General features: G+C 51.4%; 1 protein-coding gene across 4 annotated transcripts in view; it reads left to right on the top strand.

Moving 5' to 3' along the window:
* The window catches only part of ZER1 (zyg-11 related cell cycle regulator), a 39,874-nt gene that overhangs the window by 11,786 nt on the left and 10,087 nt on the right, over positions 1 to 18,001 (top strand). For 3 of the 4 annotated variants that reach the window (XM_019795242.2, XM_002915192.4, XM_034664635.1), the window contains 7 exons: positions 9,812 to 10,059; positions 12,391 to 12,541; positions 12,748 to 13,184; positions 13,497 to 13,673; positions 14,500 to 14,614; positions 14,765 to 14,911; positions 15,246 to 15,419. In XM_019795242.2, coding sequence (XP_019650801.1) covers positions 9,902 to 10,059; positions 12,391 to 12,541; positions 12,748 to 13,184; positions 13,497 to 13,673; positions 14,500 to 14,614; positions 14,765 to 14,911; positions 15,246 to 15,419 — 1,359 coding nt within the window. In that variant the 5' untranslated portion in view covers positions 9,812 to 9,901. The remainder of the gene's footprint in view (positions 1 to 9,811; positions 10,060 to 12,390; positions 12,542 to 12,747; positions 13,185 to 13,496; positions 13,674 to 14,499; positions 14,615 to 14,764; positions 14,912 to 15,245; positions 15,420 to 18,001) is intronic. The other variant, XM_034664636.1, reaches the window with a different exon arrangement.

The following is an 18,001-nucleotide window of genomic DNA, read 5'->3' as shown; positions in this document are numbered from 1 at the left end:
AGGAAGGGAGACCTGATGCCTCCACAGGGAAATACACCCCCTTTGATCTTTTCCACAGAATGTTTCTCTTCAGGGTTCAAAATGGTTAGAATGAGCTTTGAAGACAGATTGGAAAAGAGTAACAGGAGGCTATGCTTAGAGCAGGAGGTGGTTGCCAGTGGTGAGGGGTCTCTGTTTCAGTTCATTGCTTCATTGAGAAAATAAGAAACATATAATATATAGGATGTCATGGAGAAAAATAAATCAGGAAGGGCCCTGGCAAGGGCCAGAGAGTGGGGTCACCTTTGTGGAGATGTTGATTGGAGAAGGTCTCTAATAAGGTGATATCTGAGCAAAGTCCTAAAGGGAGGAAGGGAGCAAGCCGTGTGTCTGTCTACAGGCAGAGCATTCAACAGCAAGTGCAAAGGTCCTGAGGTAGTATACTTGATGATTTTTAAGAAACAACAAGAGGACAATAGGACTGGAGCAGAGTGAAGGAGGGGAAGAGTGGGAACCAGGTAATGGTGGGGAGAATGTCAGGGGCTGTCCCTGTGATGCAGGGTCCCAGAGTATCTGAAGGAGCACCCTTTCAGATCTGTACAAACATGGTAGTCAGAGAAAATATAGATTTGTTTTAGATGACAAATAGCCATTATGCTCTGGCCTGGCGTTTTAAGTACTTTTTCCATCTTTGAGATGACCGTTGATGGAATTAATATAAAAAGGACAGGCATAGAGCACTGTAGTTAAATCAGGTCATGCAGCTGCTTCCCGGTTCTGAGAACTTGGGCGAGGGACCACCTCAGTGTCCTCATTTGTAAAATAGGGTTGTTGGGCTTAATGAGACATCAAGCACTGAAGTGCTTAGTGCACTGTTTAGCACGGATTAAGTACTTGGTCTCTAACAGTTGCGATGATGGCAGTGGCCATGATGAGGAACTGTTTGCATGTGTCTACCTCAAAACCTTTTTTAGCACCAGCTGGTGGTGCCACCAGCTCTGGCTGCCTCCCTGAGCTAGTCGAATTTTGGAGAACAGTGGGGGCGGGGGGAGACACAGTGGACACTTCCTGTCACCCCTCAGTAGAAACAATGCTTGCATATCCTACAGAGAGGATGGTAGCTTGGTCTCGGCTTTTCTGGACGGCACTAGAAGGTGATAGGGGCTTTTAAAAAAGAGCACAGCAAATCCCTATTCTACCACATAAAATGGACAAAATAATAGTGTTGATGTAAATGTGACATGAAGACAGGTTGGGAAGGGCGATCTCTGTTGGCCTCAGACATGCGGTTGGGGTGTGTGTGGCTGATCTGCTGGTGGAGAGTGTTAACCCAAGTACCCAGCAGAGGCTGAGACTTCGCAGCCTGCCTTATAGGGAGCGGAACAATGGTTGATCTCCCTCCTCACCCTTCAAGCCTGGACTATATCATCAGGCCTGGGTCATAAGCTGAACAGGGTAACTGGGCCAGATGATTTAAAAATGAGAAGTCAGAGCGCTTGGATGCTGAGAGCCAGCCTATTCGAGCAGCTGTTGTGCCTGGAACCTAGGACCAGCCACCTGGGGACCTGGATTCAAGCCCCAGCTCTGCGGCCGGCTCACTGTGTGAACTCGGGGGGGCGAGCTCCATCCCCTGTCTGGGCCTCGGCTTTCCTAGCTGTATACTAACTGTGAAGGCTGTTGAAAGGATGAGATGAGACTCAGGTCGTGAAAGCATTTGGCGTACTCTAAAGCTCTCTACAGAGGCAAAGAACGGTTCTTGCTATGACTAGTGCCGTCAGTACCTCAGCTGTTCTCGACTCCTGAAATGCCACTTCAGGGACCCCTGTTGAGTCATCTGTTTTGGGACCGACATTCTTTATCTGGCTCAATCACTAAAGCTGATTTTCCACCTGCCAAAATGAACAGAAGGCTCTCCAGGCATGATTCCTAGGAGATCCCTCCTAGGTGATTGCTCACCACCTTCTTGACATTATTTCATGGCATCTGCTCAGCAACCCCACAAGGTAGGTGCTGTTCGCAGCACGTTGACCGGTAAGGACCCTGATGAAAACTGAGGCCGGTAAATATTGCTTGGGGATCTCATGCACTGAAGCTCCTTCATCTACAGCCAGCCAGCCATACACTCACTGTGTCGTGGAGACGCCATGGATCACACAAGGTCCCCATCAAGAAGCTTCGAGTCGTGTGGCCAAAATGATATATGCTCATAGCACAGTTAACCAGCGATAACAGATCATCTGTGCTCGGTGCCTAAGGACACGCAGAGTTTTAAGGAGTCATTGAAGCCTCATTGGCAGAAACAAGATCTGACGTAGGGGGGAAATAGTTCCTGCCCATAGCGTCATGAGAAAGAGAGCCAGGCACTTGCTGGGGGACCTTGGGCAGGTCCTCACACATCTTTGAACCATGGTTTGTTCATCTGGAAAACAAAATAATATGTTCCTCCTAGGTTATTTGTGCCTTCAGCGAGAACACGCATGGAAAGCTCGGCACTCTGGGTCTGGAACTAACGCATACATGTCTGTGTGTTGCTAGGTACAGATAGACCCTTGGACCTATACATAATCCGTGGCAGAGTACTTCGCCACCCCTCAGCTGCTTATCTATAAGTCGTGGATTCTAGTAACTCCTGCTTCATGTGGTTGCTGAGGGAATTAAATGACCTAACGGATAACGAGTAGAGTTCTTGGAATATGGTGCTCAGGATAGGTGTGAGTGCAAGCTTGGAACCCAGGTATTCCCCAAGGCCTCTCTGCCTCCAGGTGGCTCCAGTGAGCGGGAGGTGCATCCCTCCCTCCTGACACTTCTGCGTCTTCTTAACATCACCCACTCTGCGGATTAGGCTGGGCAGGCAGCGACCCGTTGGGATGCTTTCTGCCCCTGGCCTGCACCCTGGCCCCTGGGAGACCCTGGCACTTGCCCTGACTCTCCTCGTAGCAGCTTCCCACCCCCAATATCTGGCCTGGGATCTGCTCCCTCCTGGAAGGCTTCCAGCTTCTGTAAATAGGGCATTTGTTTGGATTTTCCCCCCAGCTCTTGGGTTAATATTTCACAGGGTGGGCGTTGCTCCAAGGCCCAAGCTTCTGGATCCCCCAGCCTCTCTGTTGGCCAAGTGTCAGGTCACCGGTGGGGTCCCATGCTCCTTCTGGACCACAGTTCCTCTTCCTCCCCGCACTGCATGGACAGAAGACCCAATGGTGTGGTGAGATGCACGGGTTTGGTTTAGGATCGCGTCCCTTGTCGTCTGTTGTGTGATTTCAGGCAAGCCTCGGTGTCTTCATCAGCAAAAGGGGTAGCAGTCAGTAATCAGTACCTCAGCTGCTGTAGTGAGGTCAGGGCAAAGGCAAACCTTTATTCTGACGCGTGCCGGGCGCAGGCTGGCACGGAGGATCCGGGAGCCTACAGGCAGACCGGGTTCCCATCCTCCATGAGCTCACGGGCTGTGGGAAGGGTGTTCGGCAACTGTTATACAAATGTTAACTAGCTTCAAGTACCGGATCCTAGGGAATGTGTGGTTTGTTGGTTAAATAAGGAACTATATGCAGTAAATTGTGAGGGGCTCAGCACCCCACCTGGAAGCAGCCGGGGTGGAGGCTGTGCCCACTGCTTCTGTTTTCTGCCTTCTCTTCTCTGCTCCCTGCTGCCCGCCCCCCTGCCCCCCATGTCAGAGCTCAGGATGGATCCAGTGTAAAGAACCTGCGAGAGAAGGGATGGAGGAAGACACGGGGTTCTTCTTACTGGGCGGCGTGCTCTCAGAATCAGAGTTCCCTCTGTCCCCAGTGGCCAGAATCCCAGATGGCTGGTGCTTGCTTCAGGAGTGAGGAGCCCTCGGGGGTGGGTGTGGGGAGGGTAGAGATAGCAACTGCATGGGGGCACAGTGGCAGGGCGCCCCAGGCCTCTCAGCCTCCGTGCCAAGATGAGGACGGCCCCTTCCTCCTCCAGCTCACCCCAGCCCCAAGCAGCAGGGTCCCACTGCCAAAGGGTGATTAGCAGATGGTGCCATCTGTCTGGTTTGTCTGTGGGTGACCTTAGTGGCTGAAAGGGTGTTGTTTCTTCCACCTGGGGAGCAGGGTCAGGGCCTGGTGGGTACCTGGGTAACTGGGCTCAGCCTTGCAGAAAAGGCAAAACCCCTGGCTGTGCTCTCTCATTCAGAGCGGCAAGGGTTCCCCTCTGGCCTCTGGGGCCTCCCACTGTCCTGGCACAGTGGACAGGGAGGATGCAAGGCTCTGCCTTGTCCCCCAGGCTCCTGCCTCATCTGCCACAACCTACAAGTCCCTCTCGTCCCTTCCACAGGCCCATGTTGAAACCCTGCAATGTGTCAGGCCCACAAAGGGTGTTCAACACTTCCTTTGTTCAGCAAATTGTTGTGGTATTGGGCCTGTGGCATCAGCGTCCCATACCCTCTGGCCTTTCAGCCTGGGTGCATCTATTCCTTCTTCCTGGAATGCCTTGCCCTTCTCTGCCCACCACCAGAGTTAACTATGACTCATCTTTCAGGTTGCAGCTGAAATATCACTTCCAAGGAAGCCTGCCCATGACTCCCCAGTCCAGGGCAGGTCCCCTGGCATAGGCACCGAGAGCCCCAGGTACCTCCTTCTTCTCCAGAACGCTGGTCCCGGTGACATAGCATGGGGCTTCTGTGTTTCTTAGGTGTATGTCTGTCTCCCTCGGAGTCACTTTGCTCCATAAGGACGAGGACCTTGTCTGGCTTGGCTCACCCCTGAACCCACAGTGCTCAGTAGACAGCTCCTGAGTGGATAAAGAAGTGACCTGGGCTCCGCTCACGGACGATGCCACACAGACAGCCCGGTTCCTGCCCTCATGGAACCGGCCATCTGGCAAGGAAGCCCGATCACTAAACCAGCATTAGTTCAAGGTGTTAGTTGTTCCGATGGGGCCATGGGCGCATAGGGTGGGAGCACCCTGGCAGGTCAGGGAAGGCTTTCCAGAGGAAGCGATGTTGATACTAAGGCCTGAGATATACGAGCTGTATGGGGAGTAGCTAGTGAAGGGGTGTTCAGGGGTGGTGTGGGCTGTCACGTGCATCGGCAGGGATGCTTCCTGGAGGAGGGACGTGGATGTGTTTTGGGGGTGGGAGTCATATTTAGAATAAAAAGTGGGATAATTCACGGAATTGGGATGCTCCCAGTTGAAAGAAAACAGACTGAGCAAAGGTCTGAAGGTGACCCTGTGCTTAGGGCCTGTTGCCAGTACCATGAAGGAGGCCAGGCTGGCTGCCGTAGGGGCCAATGGGCACCGAGTGGGCCAGAAGGCTGGCTGTGGTTCAGGAGGCCTTGAGTGACCGCTCGAAGAGATGGGACTCCGGTTTCTAGCGGGGTGCGCCTCCCTGCCAGCGGTGCTCCCCAGGCTCCTGTGGCCCAGGGAAGATCTGGACGCGAATGAAGGTAAAGGAAGGCCATGCCCAGTGCCCAGGCAGCCTGTTTATTGTGCCTTCCGTCAAGAGTGGCACATAGCCAGTGGGGACAGCTGGCACCACAGGCCTTGTGGCAGGAGACCCAGGCTTGAGGAGCACAGGCCTGGAACTGGGCAGGAGCAGACCCTGCTGTGTGGGGGACCAGGGCAGGTGAGGCAGGAGAACGGGATGGTGGTGGTGGTGGTGATAATTGTAATTGTAATAATAGCTGCTCTTTGTTGAGCAGTTACCACGGACTGGGTGCCAGGCCAAGTTCTTCCGGTATTCCATGTTATCCTCACATGGTGCTCCCGGTTTTAGAGAAGAAACCGAGGCACAGAGAGGTGAGGACACTTGCCCAAGTTCACCTGCTCTTAAGTGGCAGGGCTGGGACTGGAAGCTGGGTGGGCCTGACTCCCGAGCTCTCAGACCACTGCACTGGTTAAGTGGTGGTGCCAGAACTTAGACCTTGTGATTCCAGAGGGGACAGGGCTCTGCCCGCCCCCCGCCCCCGCCGATTTTCTAGAGCAGCCCCGAAGGCTCAGATATGGACGTGAGGGTTCCAGGAAGCCAGGGGCAGTGCTGGGACCCGAACTCCTTCAGAGGTCTCCAAGGGGTAATATGATGGAGTCCGAGAGACCAGGTTCAAATCCCACATTGGACAGAGTAGCCTCCCTGAGCCTGAGTTTTCTCATCTGCAAGATGGGATCATAAGCAACATTTCTTGTATACTCAGTCTCATCAAGCCTGAGACCAAGGATTTTCCCATCATCTCATTTACTCCAGCAGCCCTGTGAAGTGGGGATTATTATCCCCATTTTCCGATGAGGAAACTGAGGTCCAGAGAGGTTAAGTAATTTACAGTGAATTGTAGAACCAGGTTGAAACATGGATCTATCTGACGACAGAGCCTGCACTTTAAAAAAAAAAAAACAAAAAAAAAACGACAACAACCTATGGAAGTATAACCTAGCTGGGGAAAGGCCTGGAAAGCATGAGTGGACAGTTGGATGAATGTCCACAAGCGGACATACCTGTTCCTGAGGCCCCCCTGTCACTTTCTAATCACTGCCTCTCTGCAAAGGGAATCACTACCCTGACTTCTAACACCGTGGATTCCTTTTGCCTATTTCCCCCCCTCTCTGATATAGACTCTGGTAGGAAGATGGTTTGGGATTAATTCCTGACTTTCCTGGGTTCTATAAATGCTCGATTGTTTTCTATCTTGTTCATTCAATTTGAATGTGAAGGTTCAGTTTTCATTGTCTCGCAGCCACTTGTAGCTGAGGAGCTATACTCTCAGAGCATCACTTAACTGACCCCGAGCCCCTCTAAACATGGACCCCTTTTGGTGTCCAGGCCATTTTCTTAACTTTTATTGAATTATACATTTTTAAAAATCACACACCATGGTATACAGTTCCCGAATATTCACAAAGTGAACACTCCTGTGTATCCAGCACTCAGATGCGGGACTAGAAGCTTCTCAACACCCATCCAGATCCCCAGAGTAACCTCAGTCCTGCCTTCTGCCACCACAGATCAGATTGTTCTGGTTCTTTAACTTAATGGAGTAAAACATGAATGGATTCATTCGGTATGTAATATACTCTATGCTCTTTTGTGTCTGACTCCATTCACTAAACTCGAGAGGTTCATCCAAGGTATTGTGTTAACCATAGTTTGTACCTTCTTGTTGCCCTTAATATTTCATTGATGAGTGTACCGTACTTTTTCATTCTAATGTCAGGGACGTTCAGATTCTTTTCAGGTTTTGGCTATTCTGAATAGTGCTGCTGTGAGCATTCTGGTCTGTGTCTTTGGGGGACATGCATATGTGCATCTCTGCTGGGTGTGTGCCTAGCTGTGGAATTGCTGAACATTGAACATATGTGCATATGCAGCTTTCGTAGATAGTGTCGCACAGTATTCCGTTATACTGTCAGTTCGCGCCAATTTATGCTCCCACCCGCAGCGTGGGTGACATCTCATTGTTCCGTCTTCACCACAGCACAAGCTTGGTATTGCCTGGATTGTTTCGAGTTGAGCCATTCTGGTGGGTGGGACATGGTATCTCATTGTGGTTTTTACGGACACTAATGAAGCTGAGCCCTTTTCCATGTGTCCATATATTCTCTATGGTTTATGAAATGCCTGTTCAAGTCTTTTGCCCATTTTTTAGTTGGGTGCTATGTCCTTTTTAAAACAATTTGCGGGGGAGTGGGGGTTTGCCTGAGTGGTTCAGTCGGTTAAGTGTCCGACTCTTGATTTCAGCTCAGGTCGTGATCTCAAGGTTGGGAGATCAAGCCCTGTGTGGGGCTCCATGCTCAGTGGGGAGTCTGCTGGGGATCCTCCTCTCCCTCTACCCCGCACCCTGCTCGCTTGCATATGTTCACCCATGCGTGCACACACTCTCTCTCTCTCTCAAATAAATAAATCTTTTTAAAAATCAATTTGGAAGCACCTGACTGACTCAGTCAGTGTAGCATATAGCTCTTGATCTCAGGGATGTGAGTTCGAGCCCCACACTGGGTGTAGAAATTGCCAAAATATGTATGTATGTATGTATATATTTATCTGTTTATCTCTGTGTTTACTTATTTATTTGAGAGAGAGAGAGCACAAGTGGGGAGTAGCAGAGGAAGAGGGAAAAGCAGGCTCCCTGCTGAGCCAGGAGCCCAATGTGGGGCTCAATCCCAGGACCCATGATCCTGACCTGAGCTGAAGGCAATGTCTTAACCGACTGAACCACCCAGTCCAAGATTGCTAAATCTTTAAAAAAAAAAAAAAAAGGTTTGTAGAAGGTGTTTATATATTCTGAATATGAGTCATTTGTTGGATATATTATTAGAAATATTTTCTAGTCTGTGACTTGTCCTTTCTCTTTCTTAATGATTTATTTTGATGAATGATGTACATTTTAAGGCAGTACAATTTTTTTTCTGTATGGTTTTTGGGTGTGGTTTCTTTCTTTCTTTTTTTTTTTTGTGACCTGTTTAAGAAATGATTCCCTACTCTAAAAGTCACAAGATGGACTCCTGTGTTTTCTTCTAGAAACCTCGTTTCACCCTTCACATACACGTCTGTGGCCCATCTTCGATTAATTTTTGTGTATATATGAATAGAAGTTTCTTCACTTCAATGCAGATTGGTTTATCATATTTCCCTTATGAGTCTTTTTTAAGGAATCTTTACCTAGCTCAGGTCATGAAGATAGTAGGAGACTTTAGGGTTGGTGGTTTGTTTTTTTTCCTAAGTTTTTTAGTAATCTGTACTCAGGACCCCAAGATCAAGAGTCACATCCTCCACCAACTGAGCCAGCCAAGTGCCCCGACTTTATTAATTAATTAATTTATTTATTTATTTATTTATTTCAGTAGGCTCTATGCCCAAGGTGGGGCTCGAACTCACAACCCCGAGATTAAGCATTGCATGCTCTTCTGACTGAGCCAGCCAGGCGCCCTCCGACTTTAGTTTTTTAATAACGGTTTTATTGAGCCACGGTTCCTATACCATACAGTATACCTATTTAACAAAGATGATTCAGTGGTTTTTAGTATATTCAGAGTTGTGTGACTCACCATCATCAATTTTAGACCATTTTTATCGCCCCAGGAGAACCCCGTACCTATTAGCAGTCCCTCCCCATCCCTCACTACCCTGCGGCTCTTAGGCCACCACTGAACTGCTTCTGTCTCTATAGGTTTCCTGTTCTCACTGGACATTATCAGTGGAACCCTACAGTATCTGGCCTTTTGTGTCTGGTTTCTCTCACTTAGCAGAGTGTTATCAAGGTCTGTCCGTGTCGTAGCACGTGTCAATACCTCATTCCTTTTACGGCTGAATAATATTCCACTGTATGGATAGACCATTTTTGTTTATCCATGCATCAGTTGATGGAAAGTAGTTTCCACTTCCTAACTATTCTGAATAATATTGTTGTGAAATGAATGTGCAATTTTTATGTGGACACATTTTCATTTCTCTTGGGAGGAGCCTTCATTCTTGATCATTTACAATGAGATTCAGTGACAGCCTGTCTAGAAAGCCTTGGCATAAACTGAGTGTTCACATGGTGACAGCTATTTATGGGTTAGGTTACATAGTAAGGGACACCCCTGTGTCACTGTTAAGGAAAGCCCCTGTTATCCTTATCCAAGCATTGAGTCCCCAGCACATGCGTGTCTGCCCACAGATACTGTGAAGGCATAGACATGCTTGGACAAGGCCCCGTGCCCTTTGCAGGTCAAAACACACCTAACAGGGAAGGAATCAGGAGCCTGGGGCATGTTTCTGCTAAGCTGCTAATTTGAGTGTGACATCCTAGGGCCTCAGTTTCCCTACTCAGAAAGTGAGCATAGGGTAGCCGGTGGTTGTGGCTCTTACGTGTGGCTCACTTAGCTTCTCCCTGTTCCCCAGGCTGTAGTTCTGCCAATGATCCTGTGAGTGCTGGGGAGTCTCCGCTGCCCCTAGGGGCCCCTGTCCAGGATTGGTCCACCCGCCCCCAGCATGGCGTCCGACACCCCCGAGTCCCTGATGGCCCTCTGCACTGACTTCTGCCTGCGCAACCTGGATGGCACGTTGGGCTACCTGCTGGACAAGGAGACGCTGCGGCTGCATCCAGACATCTTCCTGCCCAGCGAGATCTGCGACCGGCTCGTCAATGAGTGAGCAGGCGAGGGGCTGGGGCACGGGTGTGAGTCTTACACACAGCATGAGTGCGTACGGAGGCTCTGGGGCCATCGTGTGCACCATGCGGGGATGTGGCTATGAATACACACGTGTGAGGGGGCGTGCACACACTTGGGTATCTGTGGGTGCAGGAGAACACTGGTATATTCATAACCATAAAGTTACATGCGTGCACGTTGGTATGTGCGTGGAGGGGTGTGCATGTGAAGGAAGGGGTGTATATACACACAGGGGCTTCTGCAGCATGGGGTATGTCTGAGTGTGTAGCTGTAAGTGTGCATTACATCTGTGAGAGGGTATAGAAATCTGCATATAGGGTGCCTGGGTGGCTCAGTCATTAAGCGTCTGCCTTTGGCTCAGGGCGTGATCCTGGGGTCCTGGGATCGAGCCCCGCATCAGTCTCCCTGCTTAGCAGGGAGTCTGCTTCTCCCTCTACCTTTGCCCTTCCCCAATGCTCTGCGCGCGCTCTCTCTCTCAAAACAATAAAGAAAATCTTTAAAAAAAAAAAGAAACCTACATATGAACGAAGGAGTTCTGGCTGTTGTGCGTGTGTGTGTGTATGCGCATACCTGTGCCTAAAAACACGTGTCTGTGTGTGCACATGGACACACACATGTTTACGTGCTGGTACACAAATAATGGATATGTGACCAGGAATCGAATCATTCAGAAAATCTTTATGTGGGCCCTCCTGGGGCCTCCCCACTGTTAGAGGCTCCCGGCTATAGGATATGCATTCATTCACCTCAGGGAGTTCAGTCTAGATGCCCAGAAAGGAAATTGTTAGACCAAACAGTTGCATATAAAAATGGGAACTTGTGGGGACCTGTGGGGCGCCTGGCTGGCTTAGTCAATGGACCGTGCAACCCTTGATCTTGGGGTTGTGAGTTTGAACTCCATGTTGGGTGTGGAGATTATTTAAAAATAAAATCTTCAAAAAAAGAATTTTTTTTAAGATATGTTATTTATTTATTTGAGAGATAAGAGAGAGCACAGGCAGGCAGGAGGGGCAGAGGGAGAGGGAGAAGCAGGCTCCCAGCTGAGCAGGGAGCCTTATGTGGGGCTTGATCCCAGGACCCTGGGATCATGATCTGAGCCAAAGGCAGATGCTTAACCAACTGAGCCACCCAGGTGCGTCAAAATCTTTTTTTTAAGGATGTATTTACTTATTTGAGAGAGAGTGCAAGTGGGAGGGGCAGAGGGAGAGGGAGAGAAGAAATCCCAAGCAGACTCCCCACTGAGTCAGACACGGGGCTCCATCTCAGGACCCTGAGATCATGCCCTAAGCCGAAGTCAGGAGTCAGCCGCTCAACGGACTGAGGCACCCAGGTGCCCCTAAAAATAAAATCTTTAAAAAGTAAAATAAAATTGGGGGCCCCTGGGTGGCTTAGTCCGTTGAGCGGCTGACTCTTGATTTCGGCTCAGGTCGTGATCTCCGGGCTGCGAGATCAAGCCCCACATTGGACTCTACGCTCAGCAGAGAGTCTGCTTCTCTCTCTCCCTCTCCCTCTGTCCCCGCCCCTGCTTGCTCGCTTGCTCTCTCCAATAACTAAATAAATCTTAAAAACATAAATAAATAAAATCTGAAAAAAAGAAAAGAAGAAAGAGTGGGAACTTGTGTGTGTCCTGAGGACAAAGCCCGACTTGTAATCATGTTCTGAGCACTTAGTGTGGGTCAGGCACTCGCCCGGATGCTTTGTGGACCCGAGTTATGTCCATTTTACAGATGAAGAAACCAAAGTCTGGGGAAGTTCCATTACTCGTGTGAAGTTGCCCAAGTAGTGAGCAGCCAAGCCAGGATGTAGAGTCCAGGGTGTTTGACTCCCAAGCCTTTTCCACCAGACCAGGATTCTTGTATCAACTGGCATCTCAAACAGGGTTTTATTGAGTGCTTGCCCTGTACCCAGCTGGGAATGTTAAACCCCTTGGCTTAATCTTCCTGTTGGAAAGGGTCCTAGGAGGGGCCCGATCAAGGAACAGAAGCTGGCTTAAAGATGAGGAGTGTGGACGTGTGTGTTTGTTATAGGTGTGCATGGTTTCAGGAGGGAGAGTTTGGGATTTGCTATTGATTAGAGGCCCCTTCATCACCTTTGCTCTCCTGGTGCCTGGGGCCCCCTTCATCTCACCTGCAGGGCGGTCAGGATCCAAGCAGGTGCTGTTAGAAGGAGGGGTAGGGGATGGAGGAGATGGGAGTTGCTGACGGGTGGTGAGGGAAGGTTTCAGGGACAGGAGGGCTGGTGCTGAGCCTTGAGGGACAATGAGGGTCCCTGGGCCCCTCCCACTAGCCCGGCTTTCCTCCCTCCCAGGTACGTGGAGCTGGTCAACGCCGCCTGCAACTTTGAGCCGCACGAGAGCTTCTTCAGCCTTTTCTCAGACCCCCGCAGCACCCGCCTCACCCGGATCCATCTCCGCGAGGACTTGGTGCAGGACCAGGACCTGGAGGCCATCCGCAAGCAGGTGAGACCTGCGTCGCCAGCCAGCGGGGACAGCCATGGGGAGGCCGGCCGGAGAGGGCAAGTGAGTCGGGGTCCTGGTGCTCGCCTCCAGCACAAGAATCCGGCTCGCCCCCGCCTTGCCCGCGTGTGGTCTGGGGTCTGGCCCAGGGGTCGTCGGAGGTGGGGGTGGGTGGGCTGTGGTGATAACCGGGCTGTGCCTGCTACCAGGACCTGGTGGAGCTGTACCTGACCAACTGCGAGAAGCTGTCTGCCAAGAGTCTGCAAACACTGCGAAGTTTCAGCCACACCCTGGTGTCCTTGAGCCTCTTCGGCTGCGCAAACATTTTCTACGAGGAGGAGAACCCAGGGGGCTGTGAAGACGAGTGCCTCGTCAACCCCACCTGCCAGGTGCTGGTCAAGGACTTTACGTTCGAGGGCTTTAGCCGCCTACGCTTCCTCAACTTGGGCCGCATGATCGACGGGGTCCCTGTGGAGTCCCTGCTACGGCCACTCAACTCCCTGGCTGCCTTGGACCTCTCGGGCATCCAGACGAGCGACGCGGCCTTCCTAACCCAGTGGAAAGACAGCCTGGTGTCCCTTGTGCTCTACAACATGGACCTGTCGGACGACCACATCCGGGTCATCGTCCAGCTGCACAAGCTGCGGTGAGCTGCCGGCCGAGAGCTCACCAGGGTAGGGGTGGGCAGGTACGGGCTGGCAGTCCCAGGAGGTCCATGAGTCCCTGGCCGGGCAGAAGTGGGTTTGGAAGAGACAGTCCCCTTCCTTAAGCCCAGTGTTTTGGCTGCATCCGGGCTGTTCAGGGCCTTGGGGTGCCAGCAGGCTCTTCCCCAGAATGCCCTGGAGCAGTTGTGGCAGGGATGGGCCCTTCCCTGCCATGGACTAAAGGAGCAGGGGTCTCTGAGGCAGCCCCAACCCGTGTCCAGCTCCTGACCTGTGGCCCCCACTCCAATCTCCAGACACCTGGACATCTCCCGAGACCGTCTCTCCAGCTACTACAAGTTCAAGCTGACTCGCAAGGTGCTGAGCCTCTTTGTGCAAAAGCTGGGGAACCTGATGTCCCTGGACATCTCTGGCCACATGATCCTGGAGAACTGCAGCATCTCCAAGATGGACGAGGAGGCAGGGCAGACTAGGTGGGGACCCACCTGCCGTGGTTGCCAGCAGGGTGTCATTCAACAAGCATTTGCCGAGCCAAGTCCTGTCCTGGGTGCTAGAGATAAAGAAACGAACCAGGCCCTGCCCTCTTGGGTCCGTACGAGCTAGTGGGGACAGAGGAGTCATTATTAGGACTGTGGTAGGGGAGGCAGAGGGCTGTGGGGTTGCCCGGAGGATCAGGAAGGGGGAAGGAGGAATGGCATCCAAGCTATCCTGAAAGCTCCTTCTGAGTTTGCCAGAGGAAAGGTGTACCAGCAGAAAGAACAGCATATGCAAAGACTGGAAGGTGCAAGCTTGAGGAGTGACTAGGAAATTAGGACACTCAGCCTGGCTAGAGACAGGTGGTGGTGGTGGTAGGATGGGCCAGCAGTGTCTGCCATGCATTAGGTATCACAGCAGGTAGGTTGCTTCCTGGCTTGGCTGGTTGAGAGATCTGATTCAAACCCATCCAGCTATAACTGGCTATAAGCCCTATCCCCAGCCATACGTTCACGGGGTTGGGTTGATGGGCATGTCCCTTCATGATTGTTGGTAGGACTTTACATAAAGGTGACAAGTCCTCACTAGAAGGGCACATAGTATTTTCCAAAGATGGTTACAACAGTATCTCCCATCCCACATGTTATACAGTGTGACCTTGCTTCCTTTCCGTCAAGAGGTGGGGGTCTGTGTCCCAAAAGATGAGGCAGGAAGGCCTAGTAGAGAGCCCTGAGGAAATGCCTAGCCACCCCCAGGGAGAAGCCCTCCTGAACCCAGGGCAGCCCCAGTCCATAGGCCACTGACCCCGACACCCTCTTCCCCCAGCATTGAGCCTTCCAAGAGCAGCATCATGCCTTTCCGGGCCCTGAAGAGGCCACTTCAGTTCCTTGGGCTCTTCGAGACCTCCCTGTGCCGCCTCACACACATTCCCGCCTACAAAGTGAGAGAGGGAGTCGGGGAGGGGACGAACAGGGAGCCCGGGGACCGGGGAAGGGGGTGGGCTGAGGGCCCCAAGGTGTCTGCCCTGGGGCTAGAGATGGAGCTGGGATCTGGGGACTTCCGGGTGGTTCTGAGTCTGTTCCATCCCCAGGTCAGTGGTGACAAAAATGAGGAGCAGGTGCTGAATGCCATAGAGGCCTACACGGAGCACAGGCCTGAGATTACCTCACGGGCCATCAACCTGCTTTTTGACATCGCACGCATCGAGCGCTGCAACCAGCTTCTTCGGGCCTTGAAGGTCAGCCTCAACGCCGGGGGTCCCCAGCCGGCAGGTGCTGGACTCGGTTGAAGCGTGTCCCCAGAGCCCCCGTCCCTCGTCATCCCCTCATCCCCAGGACACTAGCGGTCCTACCCCCGAACCCCAGGCCCGACTTGTCCCAGCGCTGGCCTTATCCCAGACCCCTGGCGGTGTCCAGTGTCTGCCCCCCGCCCTCACTTCCGCTCTCAGAGAATAGGCTCGGGGTAAGCCGGACCCCAGAGGACCCATCTGAGCCCCCTGGCAGAGCCCCAGGCCTGGTCTTGCACGACTTGAACAGGACTTGCCAACCCAGGCCTACGCTGTCTTCCTACAGCTGGTCATCACGGCCCTCAAGTGCCACAAGTATGACAAGAACATTCAAGTGACGGGCAGCGCCGCGCTCTTCTACCTGACCAATTCCGAGTACCGCGCGGAGCAGAGCGTCAGGCTGCGCCGACAGGTCATCCAGGTGGTGCTGAATGGCATGGAGTCCTACCAGGAGGTGACGGTGAGCCCCCTGCCCGCGACGGCCCTGCATGCTCAGGCCCAGCCCCTCCTCTTCCTGTGCACCCTGTGTCCCAGCCTCACCCACCTGGCCCCTCAGGGGGCCGTGCTTGTTCGCACCCTTTTCTGCCTGGCTCTGTACTGCACGCCCCCCCTCCCGCTGCTGCCGCCCGTCTTGCCCACGGCATCCCTCCCAGACTCTGGGACCTGGTATTCAGGACCCTGTAGCCCGGCCCCACCTGACCAGCCCATCCCCCATGCCACCCTCCCCACCCAGGGACCCTGTTCTCCTGCCTCTGGGCCTCTGCTCATGCTGACTCCTCAGCCCTTCTGCCCAGGAACGCTCTGCTGCTCGAGGGGCGGGGAGACTGTTTTCCAATAGCTGCTTTTATTGTGAAAGTCACAAAAATTTTGACCTTAGAAAAATTATAATTACGGATATAAAGTTAAAAAAAAAACACCCATAATCCCACCACGCAGAGATAGCCGCTGTTGATGGTGGATACCTGCCGTTGTGGATTTCACCTGTGCATGTTTATTTAGTAGATGGGGTCATCCTGCACTTACTCTTTGCATAACGTGGATTTTTATTTCAGCAGTGTCTTACGAATGTGAACATCTCCCAGATCAACAAACGTTTTTACAACAGAACTTTTAAAATAATGTTTCTTTTCTGATTACAAAAGTAAGACATCTAATGCCTAGAAAACAAATTCAAGCACCATTGATCCTTAAACCATGTGGGTTTCAACTGTGCTGGTCCACTTAAATGCAGCTTTTTTTTTTTTTTAAGATTTTATTTGAGAGAGAGAGAGAGAAAAGGTGGGGGGAGGGGCAGAGGAAGAGGGACAAGCAGACTCCATGCTGAGCACAGAGCCCAATGGAGGGCTCGGTCCCAGGACTCTGAGATCATGACCTGAGCTGAAATCAAGAGTCAGATGCTCAACCGACTGAGCCACTCAGGCGCCCCTTTTTCAAAAAACAGATTGATTGATTTGAGAGAGAGCGAGATCAAGTAGGAGCAGGGGGAGGAGTAGAGGGGGAGAGTGAGAGAATCTTAGGCAGGCTCCGTGCCCAGCGCGGTGGGGCTTGATCTCACAACCCTGAGACCATGACCTGAGCCAAAATCAAGGGTTGGACACTTAACCGACTGAGCCACCCAGGCACAACTAGATGCAGGTTTTATTTGACAAATACAGTGTGCACTGTCACGGTATTTTCTGTTCTTCATGATTCCCTTACATTTTCTTTGCTCCAGCTTACTTTATCGTAAGACTACAATATGTAACACATATAATGAGCAAAACGTGTCGATCGACTATCAGTGTTATCAGTAAGGGTCCCTGCCAGTCAGCAGTAGGCTGTTAGTGGTGAAGTTCTGGGGGAGTCAGAAGTTACTCGTGGATTTTCAGCTGCACAGCAGCAGGTGGGGAGGAGGTCGACACCCCTAACCCTCAGATTGTTCAAGGGTCAACCATAATATGAAAATGTGTTGGGGCGTTTGGGTGGCTCAGTCAGTTAAGCATCTGCCTTTGGCTCAGGTCATGATCCCAGGGTCCTGGGATCGAGTCCCCCATCAGGTTCCCTGCTCAGTGGGGAGCCTGCTTCTCCCTCTGCCTGCTGCTCCCCCTGCTTGTGCCGTTTCTCCATCCGTCAAATAAATAAATAAAATCTTAAAAAAAAAGAAAGAAAATGTGTTAACTACAGAGTGAAAGTTGTTCCCAGTCCAGCTGTCCTCCCCCTCGCAGCTGGGCTTCACCGTCGTTTTATAGTTGCTGGTGTCAGCACAGCATTCAGCGTCCTCATCCAGGGAAGGCCACTCTGGAGCCGACCGTGCGCCCGAGCTGGGAGGCAGTGGCCAAGCCCCGTCCCCACAGAGTAGCCCAGGCTGCCCCACGGGCGCGGGCCGCAGTCACTGAGTCAGCCCCCACGGTGAACACGTAGGTGACTTTTTTCTTGTTTGCTATTTCAAATAAGGCTTTGCTGACTCTACTCAATTGATTATCCTTATAAGACGTGACTAAAAGTGGCATTGCTGGGGCAATGAATGTGTAGGTGTATTTTTAAACATTTGGGATGTATTCTCGAATTATCCTCCAGAAAGGCTACGATAGAGATACAGTCTCCGCAGGGATGAGAAGGCCTGCTTTCCCACTGCCTCCCAACTCCAGACTTTAGAGCAACCGTTTTCTACATTGAGATTGATTTTATCATGTGGTAAAAGGGGTGTCTTTTTTTTTTTTTGACAAAAATGCTAGTTGAAGACTCCCAAACAAATTAATAAACTCTATCAAAGAAATGGAAATTAAAATAACGAGATATCACGTTTTATCTCGAGAGACCGATGATGCCCAGCGTTGACAGAGGTCAGGGAGAGTACTTTTGTATGCTTATCATGGGTGAAGTATGAGTTGTATCACCTTTTTGGAGGCCAATTGCCAGAACCTGCCAAAACTGTAAATGTATTGATCTTTGGACCTATGTATTCCACAATTCAAATGTTTTTTTAGAGGAAAAAGATATACATACATCTGCCCTTTTTAATTAAAGATAAGTAAGAAGAAACCAGAACGTTTTAGTATTAGG

Source organism: Ailuropoda melanoleuca, chromosome 7 (genome assembly GCF_002007445.2).
Source record: "Ailuropoda melanoleuca isolate Jingjing chromosome 7, ASM200744v2, whole genome shotgun sequence".
Classification (NCBI taxonomy): domain Eukaryota; kingdom Metazoa; phylum Chordata; class Mammalia; order Carnivora; family Ursidae; genus Ailuropoda; species Ailuropoda melanoleuca.
This window is presented reverse-complemented; position numbering and strand designations above follow the sequence as displayed.